General features: G+C 46.6%; 2 protein-coding genes across 6 annotated transcripts; both read right to left on the bottom strand.

Annotated features, from left to right (window-relative positions):
* Positions 1-138: 138 nt before the first annotated feature.
* Positions 139-2,463, bottom strand: LOC117226925 (C1GALT1-specific chaperone 1-like protein). The gene is given in 4 exon segments (XM_033481718.2): positions 139-942; positions 1,030-1,331; positions 1,432-1,930; positions 1,933-2,463. Coding segments are annotated over 4 exon segments (1,287 nt in total). The 5' UTR covers positions 2,263-2,463; the 3' UTR covers positions 139-786.
* A 735-nt stretch (positions 2,464-3,198) lies between these two features.
* LOC117226920 (uncharacterized) lies at positions 3,199-17,271 on the bottom strand. Of its 5 annotated transcripts, none has more exons than XM_033481706.2 (8): positions 16,989-17,271; positions 11,940-12,297; positions 11,656-11,739; positions 8,763-10,350; positions 5,947-6,042; positions 5,488-5,840; positions 5,065-5,390; positions 3,199-4,877 (listed from the first exon to the last, which is right to left on the bottom strand). In XM_033481706.2, the coding sequence occupies exons 2-8, from the start codon at positions 12,191-12,193 to the stop codon at positions 4,561-4,563; spliced, it is 3,018 nt and encodes a 1,005-aa protein (XP_033337597.2). In that variant the 5' UTR covers positions 12,194-12,297; positions 16,989-17,271; the 3' UTR covers positions 3,199-4,560. The 5 variants fall into 5 exon arrangements, with proteins under 5 accessions (XP_033337597.2, XP_033337600.2, XP_033337601.2 ...); XM_033481709.2 differs by having other exon boundaries at positions 17,117-17,271; XM_033481710.2 differs by having other exon boundaries at positions 11,940-12,199; positions 17,117-17,270.
* Positions 17,272-17,377: the final 106 nt, after the last annotated feature.

Below are 17,377 nucleotides of genomic sequence, written 5' to 3'. Positions count from 1 at the left end.
AGCCTCCAAAAGGAAGTGCACGGCTGATAAATAAATTCCTGCTCGATAAGAGGATTCGAAGAAAAAATATCAGTTAGAAATGTAGGTCGAAAAAAGTGAAGAGAGATCGGCCGACAAGCGGTCAATAAAAACGTTGACTTCTGAAACATTCGGTATTTATTGTCTTCGATAGGAATGTTACATTGCAATCACTTTGTGCGAACTTTTTTACATAAAAACAATTGTACATTATTTCAGGTACTATGTGTGTATCCGCAAAATAGAACTAACAATTATATTTTTCGCCTCTTCAAAAAACACCGAGTACACGAATTTCTATTGAATGAAAATCGATAATTTTATTTAAGTTGTACACACGAAGTAGAAAATACTCTCCTACATTTTTGACGCACATTTAAGCCTGGAAATGCGATTTGATTATCACGGTCATTCCGAGCGTTAATAACTTCCTAATTAGTTAGATAAGGCAGCAATGGTATAACAAGGGAAATACTTATCAAATAGCACCATTCTCAGTGTTACCGCACCGATATCAATGAGACTTGTTAATCTGTAAACGCACGACTATAAAACCCAGAACCTTAAAAATGTATACATATATATGTAAAAAATAAAGCAAATAAATAATTAAATTTTAGTAGAGTATCGTATGTTAATAATCTCTGAAATCAATATAAATAATACGTGAACAATAATTATAACGATAAAACGAAAAGAAATGACTTTTTAAAAGTCTGTTTTACTTATCGGAATTCGTCTCAATTTTCGAAGGCAGAAATTCGATAGCTAAATTGTCCTATCGTAAAGTTTACGTTGATAATCCTTGCTCATTAGCTGCTCGGGCTCTGAATATTTTGAATGCCAAATTTCGTAGTAAGCATCCGAAGAAATATTATTCAAATGCGTGATATTAAATTCTTCTTCTAGCGCGATCTTCCATACCTGAGGAGGACGGTAATCGTTCGATTAATCTAGAGGTTTCTTTGTTCAAAATATATTAGATAACAACAAGTAGCATAATAAACCTACATCTTCGTCGGGTATAACCATTAATGGCCGTTTAGCTCCGAAAACACTTTTTCTTTTCAAGACATGTAAGTGGTATAATAAATAGTTCAAGGTATACATTTTGTCCGGTTCTCCGACATTAAAAGTGACAGACATAAAAGAACAACACTCGTTTCGTATCGGATACAGAGCACGAGTCCAGTAACTACCAGTTTTAACGATACCCCACAACAGCGATTGCAAAGAGTACCCATGGAATGTACCCCGTAAGCGCTGATCTCTCGTATCCGAAGGATAAATTCCCATAGATGCCAAATGTTTAGCTGAAATACGCGTATAAATGTATTATTATACGAATGCTATACGTATATACGTGTATGCTAAAGTATATACGCGGAAAGTTTTAAACATCAAAGTATATACCAAGATAATAATCCTCTTGCTTCCAGTACTTGCCACCGGTTATACACTTCTCAGAATTATCAAACATATCTACCAATTTCCTTAAAACTCCCATGCTTATTACGTATCCTGCGTTAGCGACATTATACGGTTGTCCCCACAATACCACCGTATGACCTAAATAATGATCGTCCGTATGATTCAACGGAGCAAGCATATACCGTAGATTTTCAGGAATGACCAATGTATCGTCTTTTACCGATACGACCCACTCCAAATTTTCATTAGACTTCCAAACATAATTGAATGCTTCGCATAATAGTTGCCACGAAGATACAAGCTTGGTATCAAAAGTTATTATAGGCACTAAAACATCCTTTTCTTTACCAAAAAAATAGATGTTATTACAACGTGTTCCCCATGTGTGCCATATAGATCTTGCAAGTTTTACTTTAGTTACAAATATGACGCAAGTTATTCGAACATTAGAGCCGAGCCAATCGGACTCCAATTTTTCGTTTTTTTTTTTTTTGCTCCATAAAGATAAGAATCCAGATCAACCTTATCAACTCGCATATTCACGCTTTTCAACCATTCGTTATACGTTGGATTTTGTCCCGATGGTTGATCTTTCCAAGCCTGAATAACTGTCTCTTCTTCGTCGTTCCAGGTGTCGACAAGCCATTTCAGAAGGGTGCTTCTCCGATCGAGACCAGAGCTTGGCAAAGTGCTTACGCAAGTAGACCTAACGCTAAATGCATCATGAAAAATGAACACGAATAACGTACCAAGGAAACCTATTCCATAACCAACCATAAAAGTGGATCTCGGTTTCACACAGTTGAGATACATGTTATGATCAAAGGATGATGTCTATTTCTACTAATCATTTCATGCAGAGCAATCTTACTTTCAAATGATCAGCATTGATTCACACAGATTTGGATTTCTTTTTTCGATGTATTATTTTGAAAAACCTTTCTACGATCCAGTCGTACAGCATACAAATACATATACATATTACGCATGTACTATAATGTACCTTTGCATACTACGTGCATAAATATATATATATATATATATATATATACACACATACACATACACACTAGTGCGGTGCATACATATGCAGCCCACAGTAGGGTAAGGAGTAGGAGTAAGAGTAGAAGATCGAAAAACTATCGATGGTAGTGTGTATCGCAGTTGTTAATGGTAACTGATAATCGATTATCGAATGCGTATCAATAGTTAGCCTCTACCATCGATAGTTTTCGATAATGAATGTTTAAAATGTCGGTGTGCAACATCGTTGTAGTTTCATGGAATAAAATAAAACTATCCAAATCGAGTTTTAATCACAATTCTTTATTATTAAGACCAATAAGTTGACTAAGTTTTAGGAGAGTTTTATTGAATGAATTACGAGGTGTAATTTTTTTTTCGGAACTAATGTCCTCTCGGTGTATATCCGATATAATCTGCGTTAATATCATTATCGAAACTATTTTCTAATTAGGGAAAAAAACAACGTGGACACAACAATTTCGTTAAAGCTATGAAAAAATGAGAAGGACATATTTCCTCTGTTCGTTCGTTCTTTTCCTCTTAATCTCCGTTACTTTTATTGATATATAGTACGTATAATAATTTATTTATTTATATATATATATATATATATATATATGTATATATATATATATATATATATATATATATATATAATATAAATTCGTCGATATCGAATATATTAATATTTTATCAGTTTTCTCTTTCCATAAATTAAATAAATAACTCTTGACTGTGATATATTATTAAACAAAATATTTTACAAAAGTAAATTAGCTGTAGATTGCCAGGTGAAGAGTGAAGATACACGTTATTACTATATCGTCTATTCAAAAGTAACTAGACATCCGGAGTGTATTACTCCGTATATACGTGTGATCTTTGGCGAACTCATGATTATTCTTTTGTTTGTCCATCGAAAAGTACGTGCATACATATATATGTATAAATATACATACATACATACATACATACATACATACATACATACATACATACATACATACACATACACGTACACGTACAATATTTTTTCCTGAACACGGGATGCGCGATTCCACGACTCAATATATATTCCATAGCAAAATGAAAGATAACTAAAATTGAAATTAGAATATACGCGACAATGAGGGGAGTACACCCGCAGGTCACGTACAGTTTTACCCGATGTCGTTGAAGACCAAGTGTCGATATAACACAAATCATTCACATATATTGCATTAGAGGATCAAATTCTTCTCTTTCTTCTCTCTCTCTCTCTTTCTCTCCCTCCCTCTCTCTCTCTCTCTCTCTCTCTCTCTCTCTCTCTCTTTCTTGCTCTCTTGACATACTCAGAAAAGCGTTTTGTGTTATTTTGCTTCTTAAAAAATGAAAAAAGAAAAGAAATAGCGAGTAATAGATGAAGACAGGTCCGGACAACATGGGATCCGAAAAAAGACAAAGCGGCTGAAGGCAGGGGCATGGAGGCATGATGCATGATTATCGTCAATGTCTCGCCACACGCGCACACAATCCTCGAGCACAAAGATGTTGTGCTCGACACAATGCGAAAATCGACCCAGTTCGCCGTCGTATTCTGTGTTTAGTCGCTTTTCAATACCACACGATAAAGTAGTATCCGTTTAGATCAGGGATAACGAACTAGCGGCCCACGAGTCGCACGAAACTCTGCCGCTTCTACTTTCGCTTTCCTGTTTCGCCGAGCGATCAAGACTTCGTCGCTGTACGTTCACCTAGCCGGGGTTCGTTTCGAATCAGAGATTCCGAGTGGCAACCCGAATACGAAAATTCGGGAAGCAACCGTAACCCTTGCAGCTTAATAGTCGACTCGGATGTCCGAGACGGGGATGACAAAGAATAATCTTTATCGTCTCGTATGATTCTGTGCTATCGTTGGTTAAAATATAACGTCCGGACGACCGGACGGTTAGACAGCCTGACGATAGAGAAATCTAATAATAATTATTATAGTAGATTGCGTGCGATTCCAGGCTTCGAAGAAGTTCGTCACCCCTGCATTACGCTATGCTGGACTGAGGTATCGAGAGGCAAGATGGTCGTTTAACTCTAGGCAATGGCGTAAGGTTACAAGTGAGAGTTATGAGGCTGCTGTTCGTAAAACAGTACGTAGGCTTCGCTGGTGACGACCGACCGTGCTGGAACCACGGACACCCTACTGTCGTTGTACTCGTGCCATTCGCCCGAGTACGGATGCTTGCAGTACGCGGTATAATGACCAGAGTACGTGGTACCCGAGTGGTTCGCGACACCGTACAAATTGTAGGTGCAGCCTGGAACCCTGGGTGCGGCGAAGGCACTGAGATCCAATCCCGTCAATGGAAAGTCCACCGTTACGTTCAGCTTGCCGCGGAATCGTTCCATGGGAGAGAAACGTTTCAAGTCTACAGAATTGTTCGTATTAAGGAAAGTACGCGCAAAGCATCGGTCCCGTGAAAAAGTAATTCGAAACAAGTTGTTTCATCCGGATGTACAGGTGTGCCGGACATATCGGAAGATGCCAGAGATGCCACCGATGGCGAGAGCCATTACCGTTCGGAACGGTGATCGTTGAATAATTCAAAAGGATACGAATAACAAGGATCTTCGGGAATTTGTGTATGCTGAAGCTTTTGGTGCACTTTCTCCTCATCTGACACTTTGAACAGGTCGGCTTCTCGTCACCATCGAGGACCTCTTCTCGAGTGAAGTGTTCCAGACATTGGCTCAGCTTAACGGTGCCGCTCCTGGCCGGTATCGGCAGACTCAAATCCCAGAAAGGATCCAACGTTACCGATACATGGTCGCAAGCTGTGCAGCGCAACGACGAGCGTAACTGACCGACGAACACGTCCACTATCATGCTATCCTCGCTGCGCAGATAACGTTTCCAGCTCTCCACGGCTTTCTGGCTATCCCTGAACGATCGGGAAATTCGAAAATATTTTAGCGCGTCGTGCGATGGTGAAACGACGGAATTACTGTAACGAGAGAACTACCGTAATGGTTTCTTACGTATACATATCCGGGATATCGGTGTGAATCGGCGGTGGCTTGACCGTCACTCTGTTAACGTCCTCGTGGAGTCCTTCCAACAGATATCTAAGAAACTCTTGCGCATCCTGTTGACTGTATCCCATGAATCTTGGCGCAAATCTCTGTATCTGCGACTTGAGCGCCGTGGTGTTCACCACATGATCACCGCCCACCTCCCACAATTCGTGTATCACCTGACTGAATGCCTTGATCAAAGCACCCTTCATGCTGGACGTTGTCACGTTGATGTCCGCCAGGTACTGTTCGTTCAACAGGTATTCGAGCAACGGTCTCGTATTGCTCAAACATTGAATCACGCTGTTCATGAAACACTGGAAATACAAAAATAATACAAAAAATACATTGTCATCGTCTGTATTGCCGTAACGTACCCTGTCTACATACGTATATAGTATAGCAACAGAGTATGCTACTCACTGTATTTCCAATATTCCTCAACCCGTTCAGTCCGCATCGCTCGTCACGATGCGCTTGAAGCCGATTACGTGCCGCTTTGTTCGTTGGGCTTCCGTCCTGTAAAGTAAATCATGATCGATACTCGTTTAATTCGACAGGTGCGCTCTAAAGGAAATAGTACGTAGTTTGTTTCTACGGGGGTTACAGATCGTCGGATGCCGTCGTGTTTCTCTGGTAAAAGCACGACAGGAGTTAGGCTCAAGCATCGAGGATACAGTTTGCTCCTTGAAACAAGAACGAACGAAAAAAACTCAGGGGGACGATACTAGACGATAAGCGGAGAATTAATGCCGGGTGGGGGGGGGGGGGGGATTAAAGGGGTCTGGTACCGAATTCGGCGCGGACCAACAAGTTTACTCTCGAATCTCTTGGTAACTTGGTAAATCGTTGTTTCTTTCAACGGTGCGAGATCCAGTGAAATCCAGCGAATAGAAATAAAGCTCGAAGAGCTTTAATTTGGAACGGGAACGGCTTTATGGTACGCGGCCAGCCTCGGTGGCCAGCCTCGGAAGGCATTGTCAAGGTAATTACGGTAATACGGACCGGATGCACGAAATTCATTAAAAATCGAAGAGATCTTCGAGTATAGGTTTCCGATGCAACCGTACGCCTGCTAATCCGCGCCTAGTATCGGATTCTAGAGTCACGAGTTAGCACTCCATACGACTTGGCACGATTTTAGCGTTAGTCCGTGTTATCGCCCCGATCGGAGACGGTTCGTCGAGATCGCAGCAGTCTGCTCGCACGAGCAGGAGCCGGGGTCGGAGCCGGGGTCGGAGTCGCAGCAGGAGCCGGAGCACACGCACACGGTACGTACATTTCTCGTTGCGTTCGATCTCGGCGTGTGGATTGTTCCGAACAGAAAATAGACCCAACACACTCTACGTATATATCGATAAAAGGGACAACGGTGTAAATAATCGAGAGCATCGAGCAGTCGCGACGAAAGAATGGGCGGATAATGCAGTTGTCATTGTTCCGTCCGTTCGGTCGTTAGCTCGGCCGCGTGTTTTCCCTAAAAAGGAGTCTCGCGAATCCCTGTTCCAGCACTCACCTTCGCGCGACTGCTAACCGGAGGCTGAAGCGAAGCGCGGACGGACACTACGGATCCGCAGAACCGCGTGGAAGCGAGACCGAACGGCACGGCGTGCTTCCGGGACGTTAGAGGCGTCGAGACGCCCAGCATGAACGCGTAGACGAGGAGCATGGCGATCGCTAGCCACAAGCACCACAACCCCCAACCCAGATAGCGAGTGTAAGCCAGTTTACCGGTCGACGAGTTGCCGGCTGTATCAGCAAAAAATAATGTTTTCTCCGTAATCGCAAGGTAAGTGGGACGTCGAGTTACAGCGTCTAGAATATAAAGTCCGGGCGCCGATAGCACGACCAGATCACGGATCCGACACGCTCGTAGACGTTTCGAGCAGCCTCTGTGCTATGTACTTGTAACGTTTTTCTTTTCAGTGTTCGCGTAATATCGTAGATACGAAACGAAGATGGCGCCTAGGAGAAAATCGTTCGCGTGGCAAATAGATTTCTAGCCGGCTTTGGCATCGATGCGTTTATTCGTGTTCGCACGAGTATCCGCTCTGCCTAGCGAGGATAATTATCTCGACGCGAGCCGAGTTTCTCGAAGCGTTTACTCCTCCCGAAAGTCACCTTCGCCAAACCGAACGGTCGAATAAGCAGGCAATGAGACACGTGCGACGACGAGTCTACTCGCAACACGGATAGCCTGTCGTCTCCTGTCGCAGTCTGTGGTGAGAAGCTACTACAATGGGAAAAAAGCGGGGCAACGAACGGCTGAAATACGGCTGAAATACGGATGAAAAGCGGGAACGAAAGACGACGGCGACGATCACTGGAGTAAAAACGGAAACGACGACGATATACGCGGTTCTACACGTTCCAGCACAAGTTCCGCAAGATGAACGGCGTATGCACACTCGGCGTGGTAACGCGCGCGAGCAAACATGCGCGTTTGTTGCCGTTACACGGGGTACCGTTGCGTTACGAGAGGTTCGCGCTAGCCGCGTCTCTCGCTCTCCCGGTGAGAGAGCTCCGATCTATTAATAAAAAGCAGCCGGCAGACCGACCGCCGTGCGAGACGAGCCGAAGAAAACACGTCCGAGGGACGAAAACGCGTGCACGAGGCTGCTCGATAAACTACGTTTCGTAAGTGTCGTAACGGATTTTCCATCGCGAGCGAGTCGGCGTACAACCAAAACGGGCACCTTTCGACGCGTATCGTTTTCCCGCGGCTTCTCGTCGCATGCTAAACATTCCGGGAATTCGAAAACTTGTCGCGCGAGAATATTTCGCTCGTTTCACCGGTTCCAAATACTTTTGTAAGATCTAGTTTCGCGAGCGCGCGCCAAGGACGCAACTGTCTCATGCCCACCGACGCCGCATGCTTTTTCGGCTGTACGCGACAGCTACGCGTTTCGAATCTTTCGTTCCGGGTGCTATCGAGGCCTTGGTCGGACGCGCGGTGTTCCGTTTCCAAACTAACGGGTTGTCGCTTTGTCTCGCGATGCCCGATCCGGTAAATAGCACGCGAGGGTGGAAGTAGGACACCACTGGTGGAACGTCGTCTCTGCCCTAGAATAAACGATAACGTTGTCGAGCGAATCGGAGGTGTTGCCAAAATCATGGATGACGCGGACGCGATCGTTCGGATTCGATAGCCCTGCTCCCTTCGGCGCGCTCGCGTTATCCTAACCGCGGGGCTAATAGCTACTTTCGATGAATTAACACCGACCGATTGGGACACTCACAAACTGATCGGCTACGCCGCGATAGAGACTTTGATGCGTCGTGGACGGGGCCGTAGGAGACGAAGTCGGATTACTGGCAGTGTTCGTGTTTCCTGAGAAATGACCGTCCGGTCTCCTGGAGGTGGAAGGCACGGCTGGATCGTCTCCGTAGTTACCGGAAGGCCGTCCAGCCACGCCGTTCTGCAAGACGGGCGGCGGAGCAGCACCGCCCGCGAACCTCGTGCGATCGATATCGTAGGACGCGCTTGCGGGGGACGGGCGATTCCGAGACTGTTCGGTGTCTTCCAAGATCTCGGGATCCTCGGTGCGTCCTCCTTGCAAGAACGCGGCCGCGTCCTCTATGCCACGCATTACCTCGTTATTGTCGTCGACGATCTCGAACCGGTCTTTGGTACACTGCTGTTGGCGTTGATGGTGTTGTTGTTGTTGTTGCTGCTGCTGCTGGTGTTGGCGCAGTCGGGCGTCGGCGTGCTTTTCTTCGTCGTTGTTGTTAATCAGCGGTTCCGTGTTATTCGGATTAGTGGCAAGGTTAGTGAGCAAATCGAGCTTAACACCTATCAAACCGGCACCGCCAACACCACCGGGTACAGATGACGACAGGAGGTTAATCTTAGACGAGACCTCGTCGGCCGTTCGATGAGCACCGGCGCGTTGTTGGCGGTGATGACGGTTGTTCAGATTGCTGTCGTCGTCTTCGTCGTTATCGTCGGTGTCGTTGTTATTCACGCCGTATTCGCTGCACGCATCCTTGCCGTTGCTGCTGGTGCGGCAGTTGCTGTTGTTGTTGTTGTTGTTGTGCCGATCGTCGTCCGCGTCCTCGTCTTCGTTAGCGTCGTCGTCGTCGTCGTCATCGTCGTCGTCGTCGTCGTCGTCGTCGTCGTCGTCGTCGTCGTCGTCGTCATTGTCCTTGTCGTCGTTACTCTCGTCCTGGTTCGAGTCGCGGATGGTACCGCGCTCGTCGATCGTTACCTCGCCAGGACACGCGGCGGTACTTTCCGCGCGAACATGCCCGCTGGTCAACACCGTGCTGCTGGCCAGTGAACCTCCTCTCTTCGACCTTGACCAAAGCGCCGCGCTGCTACCGCCGGTACCGGCAGCCGTCGAAGACGACGACGACGAGGAGGTGGAAAGAGAGGATTCGGTCCGTAGATCTCTGTTTCGTTCGACTATTTCTCTCTCGTCACCGCCGAACAGCTCGGTCAACGAGGAACCGGTTGCGTGGTGTTTCCAATGGTGATGACCGCCGCCGCCGCCGCCGCCGCCACCGCCACCGCTGCCGCCACCGGAGGACGCTCCACCGGTGACACTCGCCTGTCGGATGTTCGGCACGTAGCCGGACGGTGAGTACCTGCTGATGATCTCGGCTGTGGTGGACCACGTCGGCTCCAACTGCCTGGAAGACGAGGAATCCAGTCCCGATCCCCTCTCCCTCGACGACGAACCGGCAACGGAGATGCTCGAGGACGACGAGGACGTTGACAATCCGTATCTACCACCGCCGGTCCCGTTTGTAATTATATTTGTACCCGTGCCACCGCTACCGCTACCGCTGCTACCAGTGTTGCTGTACGCCGACGACGAAACTGACCTGCAAACGTTTGTCCAATGTGAATATCGCGAGCATCGTTTCGTTCGGTCGGGCCCGCGGCCAAGGGCTACTCTCCGCGCGCCACCCTCTCCTCGTACTTCACCCTCGTTTCTCTAATTTTTTCGAGTTATGCAACGATTGCGATCGTACACGCAACCCGCTCGGCATATAAACACACGCACGCGTACAAACTCGTGCTACCCGAATCCGAATCCGAATGTGAATCAGAATCTGAATCCGAATCTGAATCTGAATTTGAACGAGTAAGCAGCGCCATCTTGGCTATATGTTAAGATTGGCAAAGATCGTTGGGCCATACGCGAAATTCGTGCTCTCCGAATACAATCGAACGCTGTACATCGACCGATCGACTACTCTAACGAAGAACCTTGGAGGTTTTACGATTTCGAATCCATTGGAACACGACTACGTGAGTAAAAAATCGAGAAAATCGAAAAAATCGAAAAAGACGAATAGTTTTGTAGAGAAATCTGTTTGACCGACGAATGGCCGGACAGCTGTGCGGAAACATCGCGAGGAACTTGTCGTTCGATCGAATCGATGGCGCTGGCGTCGAACGCGTTGGCGCGAAACGGACGCGCAACATTGTTCGCGCGTATAGTGCGCGCGATACTTGACCCGTTCGTCACCATTTTCTCCTCTTTGAGATCGATCCACCATTTTGGAATCGTATAAATAGAGACAACGAACGCGTCGAGCAACGCTGCCGACTACCGAAAACTATAACAATGTAGAGGCATCGCGACTAGACGCTTTAAGGGAAAAAATGTGAACTCGATGCGTCTGGTTCAGGCTGTGTGCCGGGTCGCTACACCCGATACGCGTAGCAGTCGTTGACATCGACCTTCTAGACTTTGGTCAGGTCGTAGGGTAGTTGGACTATATAGAGATCGGAAATTAAAGCAACTGGACGGATCCAGTCGCGAACCCACGCTTTACCTTGCCTCTACGTTTGCTCTACTCTTCTTCGTCGTTCGATGTTTCGAGCGCGATGCTCGAATCAACCAAATATGTCGGGGATACCGGTTGTTACGTGTACTCATGTGTGTTATGCATATATGTATAATACCGTTATTCACCGAGCACGGTGAAAACTGGATGGGAATCGAGAAGAAAGAAAGTGAAAAGCGACACACTGTTGTCGAGACTTATCGGGACGTAGCGCGTCGCGTGTCGCGGACACCGATGACTCTCTCGTAGCCGCCGCGCCGAGCCGATCCGAGCCAGCCACACACACACACGGCATCTCGGCACACTCCCGTGTATCAAGGATCGCTCTCTCACCTTGCGGGTGAGTAACGAGAACGGCTGTAGTCCGATAAGTAGTTCCTGCGGATGCTCGAACCAGTCGACGTTAACGAGTAGTAACTGTAGGGCCGATCGAGTATGAGCTATTTAATATTGCATATTCGCAGATGAACGAAATCCGGGATCGGCAGCGCCTACGAAAACGATCGAGCCTGCGAAACGTGATCACGGAATTTCGGATCGACGTAGCAGAGTGGCTCTGCCGACCCCGAGAATTCCCAAATAGTTTGAATCTCGGTGCAGAGATGCACGGGACTCACCTGCTCGATGGGCAGTAGGATCGTCTGTACTCGGACGTGTAGCTCGAACGGTAGCCCGAGCTCGTGGAGGAGGTGTAAAACGAGCCGGTGGGTCGGTAGGTGTTCAGTTTGGCGGAGGAGCCGCCGATCGTGGAGCTACCGGTGTTGCTGCTGCTACCGCTGGAACATCGCCTGCTAGGAGAATGCGGTGTCATTGGGCTGCTGCTGTACGAGACTGCTACGGCGCCCGCCTGTCCCCCACGGTGATATGACATTGCACCCTGGGTTCACCAGTCTCTCAATCTCTCTCTCTCTCTCTCTCTCTCTCTCTTTCTATCTCCCTTTCTGTCCCTGTCTCTGTCTTCCCTTAGAGACTTGCCTGAATCCCAACAATTTCGGAGAGAGAACGGTGAGTACATGTCGTGTATCGGTATAGCTGAACTATAGGCTATAGGTTGTACGCTGTACGTTATAGGCTATAAGCTATAGCTGTAGGCTGTAGGCTGTAGGCTGTAGGCTGTAGGCTGTAGGCTGTAGGCTCTAGGCTCTAGGCTCTAGGCTATAGGCTATAGGCTATAGGCTATAGGCTATAGGCTATAGGCTATAGGCTATAGGCTATAGGCTATAGGCTATAGCGTGCAGCGTCGATGGCCTATCTCGACTCAACCACAGTCCGGCCGCGCAACGTAACCCGCGTAGCTTCGCGATTGTTACCTGTCGAACGATTCTCAAAATGCAAACATTTTCATTCCGATCCATCAGCCGATCCATGATTTCATCTCGCTGTTTTACGGTTAAGAATATTCGATACCGAACGAATGGAATTATATCGAATCAAGGTTGTCTCTCGACTTTCTAGGTCAGCCAGCCCCTCGTAGATACTCGAGACGCTGAACGTACGATCCCGCAAGATCCAGCGAACTTCCGCGAGAACACGTCCTCGATCGTTTCCGATCGATAACCCTCTGTGTAACGTTCGCTTTCGGCATGTTCCGGAGAAGAAGAGGAGAAAGGAAACGCGACACGCAGCCATCATCGGCTGGAACCTTTGCTCGAAAGTCGCGTTGCAGCTTTAGTTTCCGAGGTCGACCTTGTACGACTAGGCCGCCGCCACTTCACCTTGTCCCCTTTTCCCGCTACAAACCTAGCCGTGATGCGATTCCTAGCTCCGATCGCGTTTGCTCGTATCGTTGCGTTCACGGGGAAGACCGGATATCGAGACTGACAACGAGAGCCAAAACGCGGTAATTTAATTCGAGCGAATTAAAGTTCGTAGCATTCTGGCGAGATTGTTTCAAGAACGGTGGAACGACCCGAGCGTCGTTAATCGGAAAACAACAGGAAACGAAATTGTCGGATGCGACCCGACTCGACCCCCGACCCGACCCAACACGCTACGCTCTACCCTTATTGCGACCACCGTGTCCAATTCTCGCACAAACGTGAACACAAAACGCAGAAATGCCAAAGGTCACTGGGTCGAGCTAAAAAAAGAAACGGGCCAACCTTGAGCCAGGAAAAATGTAGAACGTTCGGGAGCTACGCAGCAGTCGGATAGATACGCTTTATAGTACCGGCGCCATAATTTTAAATCACTTTTCTCACGATTTCCCCCTTTCCACCGAGATCCTGAAAACGATCAACGTTTTCCAAGGCGAACGCGTTTAACGGCGAACCGATAAGGTTTGCAAGCTTTCGAATCGTTTTGAAAAATCGGTAAAGGCGGCGTGGCGCGATACGCGAAGCGTCGAGCGGTACGTTTCGCAGGAAAATCATTCGACTTGTGTGCCAAATAAATGGCGTCAAGAAAGCAGCTACGATTCGCATTTTTCCTCGGGCTTGGCACACGGCCCAGTTTTCACCGGAATCGGACGCGCAGAACGAACGCACGGAATATTTCGATTTCACGGAAAATTGTTCGACGACGTTCGAGAACGAATCGATTACCGATCGAGCATCGCGATCGCAAATGGTTCCCGTTTCCGCCGCGACCGTTGCCGTCGCGATCGGTCCGATTTCAAAATGCTCGAAATCGCGTGGAGAATAATGCCACCGAACAACGACGTCGCTTAATAGCGAATTAATTAGCCCGTCTTTCGCTCGACTTTGTAAACGCTTCTCTGTACTTTCTGCGGAACGAAACGAACGAAAGAAGAGAAAAAGAAAAAGAAACGAGAACCGTCGACTAGGTCGTGTTACTTCGAGTTTTCAACCTAATTAGGCATGGTAAGACGCGGCGCGCAGGTTACGTCTCTCGCGTTTCGTATTGTGGGCAAAGTCGATAACGCGATTATGTAATAACGTAAGGAGCACAATTGAAGTTATGTAACCAATCCTGCAACGCGAACCGACGATAAACTGCGGTCAACCGTTCCATTTAATCCTTTCGAATCGGCAACGAAAATTTCAGTTCTACAAAACACTTCCCGTGTTTCAATGTCCTCCGCCATTTACGGAAAGAGAAATGGGTAAAAATATGCCTCGAACGCGAACCGACACAATCGATGCACTAAATTGCGCCAACAACAACACGGTCCTAGCATTCTTTTTTAAATCGAGACCAATCTAATTTTCCAAATACTCGGAAACTACGACAACGATACGCTCGGATCGGTTCATCGCCCATTGCTCTCTCTCTCTCTCTCTCTCTCTCTCTCTCTCTCTCTCTCTCTCTCTCTCTCTCTCTCTCTCTCTCTCTCTCTCTCTCTCTCTGTTCACTGTTCGCGACCGTTGCATTGCGAGGGTGAGCGTACAGCGTGTATCTACGTGGATTACCGCGAGTTGGAGTACCGGTTGTTACGTGTTTGCATAACGAAAGGAAGAAATCACAGTTCGCGATTTCTTTGCGTCTTCGACCTTCTAGGAAATTGAAATGCAATTATAATTTAATAATCACGTAATAATGAAGTAATCGCGTACTTCGACAAACAACGGAAAACGAAAGAATTTTCATTGGAAACGAGGTTTAAATATTCGAAAGACTACAGAGAACGCGAGCACCGAGAACAAGCAATAGTTGCGATGCAACGCTGAATGGGTGCACGTGGACGAGAAATACTATGGGTACCGTTCTCGCGTGCAACTGTACTTGTAACGCGATTAATAAAATCGATTCGAGTTCGGTCTGCATAGCGGAACGAGTCACTTTCGACCAACGAAACGTGTGAGTAGGTGAGTACTGTATCGTATTACATAATATAAAGACATGCTCGATGATGTCTAATTTTAAGGCGACACCATTTAACTGGAAGGAAACAACCGGTGGATTTCCAACGTACGAAGATTGTAATTTGATCCAGCTCGCGAGAAATAAACGTTGAAATTTTGAATTCGCAGCACGACAACTATTAAAATATTCGAAATACGAAAACGCTAGAAGCAAATAACGATGGAGAGACTGTGTTGCAGTTTGAACACCGTTTGTTCGTTTCTACCCGTACTTAAATGTCACTTTACTTAACCCTCGAACGGCAGACTTTTCCGATCAAATATAAATGAGTATACTTACGATCGATTAGCTTTTTATTTATCAATTTTTTTCGACATATTTTCTATGGTATTCCTTTCAGATACGTTAGCTTTTCTACAGGCTTTGCCGAAACATGTAGAAAATTGAAATTATTTGTCAGAAACTTGACATTCGGTTATCAATTTTTTCTGTCTGGATTTGAATGGACCCTGAGTCCGCTGTTCGAATGTTAACGGATATTTTTTCATAGGTAGATGCGCGCGATACGAAGGTCGAGTACGGTAAGTATGTGTACATCGATCAAATTATTCGACTAGATATTTGATCGGTTAATTGTATCGGTCACACGATCGAACAATCTTTTCCCTCGCTATTCCGTAAAACACGGGGGCATTGTAGCTTTTCCTGTAGGTAATAAGAATTCCAGAAACCATTCAATTAGAAAGCGAAAATGACAGAATTGTTTAAACGTTGCAAAGACTTCACCCCGATTCTACCATCGTCTCACAGAACACGATTCATATTATATTATTATGTTTGAACATTCGTCAAAGTATCGATGGTATGCGCCAACAACTGGACAGAGATTTAATATCTTTTATGTTGTCGCCGGCTCGGGATGTTCGATACATGTTCTAATTCCACGTAAATTAATTTTATACGTAAATACGTTTTTAAGCACTTTGAATATTTTTATCGAGCTGTTCCAATTCGTAACCTAACCCCGTGTTCACGAGGCCAGGGAGAAAAAGACGGATGTGGTTAGCAGGGAAGAAAGAGAGAAACGATTAAAAGAAAAAAAAAGAAAGAAAATGAGACAGAGAGGAGAACGAGGAGAGGGACACACGCGCGCGCGCACACACGCAGCAGAAGCAAACAGTGTGAGAGAGAGAGAGAGAGAGAGAGAGAGAGAGAGAGTGTGTGTGTGTGTGTGTGTGTGTGAGAGAGAAGGAGGGAGGAAGAGAGAGAGAAATGGAGAAAGACGATAGATGAAGAAAGATGTGGCTATTTGGACGGCCTTTGGTATTTCTCGCGTTTCAAAAGTTATTTCTCGCACGAATCGTGGGAAATCGTGATTCAGCATGCTCGTGTACATCGAAAATCGAAAGTCGTTGATAGGAAATTTAGAATATAACAGGATACTCACGGCTTCTGAGAGAGCAAGCGACTCGGTTTTACTTAAAAGATTGTCGTGTCAGGAGCCAGGAGTTTACCAACACGCAATGACGATTCTCACAAATTCGCTCTGGCGACGAGCGACTTTCCATCACAGTCGTGTATCGTAAACGCGAGAAATTTACGGTGGCTCGTTGCACAGACGAAAAAAGAGAGGACAGGCATAGGCCATCCCTCGGTGCTCGTAGCTATCGCTGTGACGTCACAGCGACCAATACTCGAGAGACTTTCGATGCAGTCGAGCTGATGTGAGAGCGAGGAGATAGCCGATAGTCGCGCGACGAGAACCTCGAGAGGTACGATCGATTTACGGGCACGTTTATGTCGATCACGCTAAAGCCTCGAACAAACAGGAACCATGATTTTGTGTATCAGCCGACGCCGTACCACTGACACACGGTTCCCTTAAATACACAGTAAATTACCTTTCCTCTTGACACTTGTGCACGCTTTCTCTCTCTCTCTCTCTTTCTCTCTCTCTCTCTCCCCCTCTTCCCTCTTCTCTCTAGCTGCTCCTTCTTCTTTTGTGGTACAATACCGCGTGAACACTTACTACACACTATTCAGGATTAATAGCACTCCGATGATTTCGCTAACGCAACGTGCGAGCAAACAATATGGCGATTACAAGGTTACCGATTGCCGCGTTGACAGTCATCGCTTCCGCGACTACCGCATTCTGCGCTAGCGCAGATCAAAATGCTGTCTTAGTTCCTCCTGGTGAGACCGCGACCAGTCCGTGCTGCCATCTTCGCATACGTCGCGCGCGCTTTTTCAATTAACAATAACAGCCGCCTCGACCTGTATATCAACG

The sequence above is a fragment of the Megalopta genalis genome, chromosome 5 (genome assembly GCF_051020955.1).
Source record: "Megalopta genalis isolate 19385.01 chromosome 5, iyMegGena1_principal, whole genome shotgun sequence".
Taxonomy (NCBI): domain Eukaryota; kingdom Metazoa; phylum Arthropoda; class Insecta; order Hymenoptera; family Halictidae; genus Megalopta; species Megalopta genalis.
This window is presented reverse-complemented; position numbering and strand designations above follow the sequence as displayed.

Excerpts from the sequence above, each read along its gene's own strand:
- LOC117226920 (XM_033481706.2), bottom strand. The coding sequence starts at position 12,193 with ATGTCATATCACCGTGGGGGACAGGCGGGCGCCGTAGCAGTCTCGTAC. Across the intron at positions 5,841-5,946 it reads TGAGGAATATTGGAAATACA|TGTTTCATGAACAGCGTGAT; the intron begins GTGAGTAGCATA and ends TTGTATTTCCAG. Across the intron at positions 5,391-5,487 it reads GATATCCCGGATATGTATAC|GGATAGCCAGAAAGCCGTGG; the intron begins GTAAGAAACCAT and ends CCGATCGTTCAG.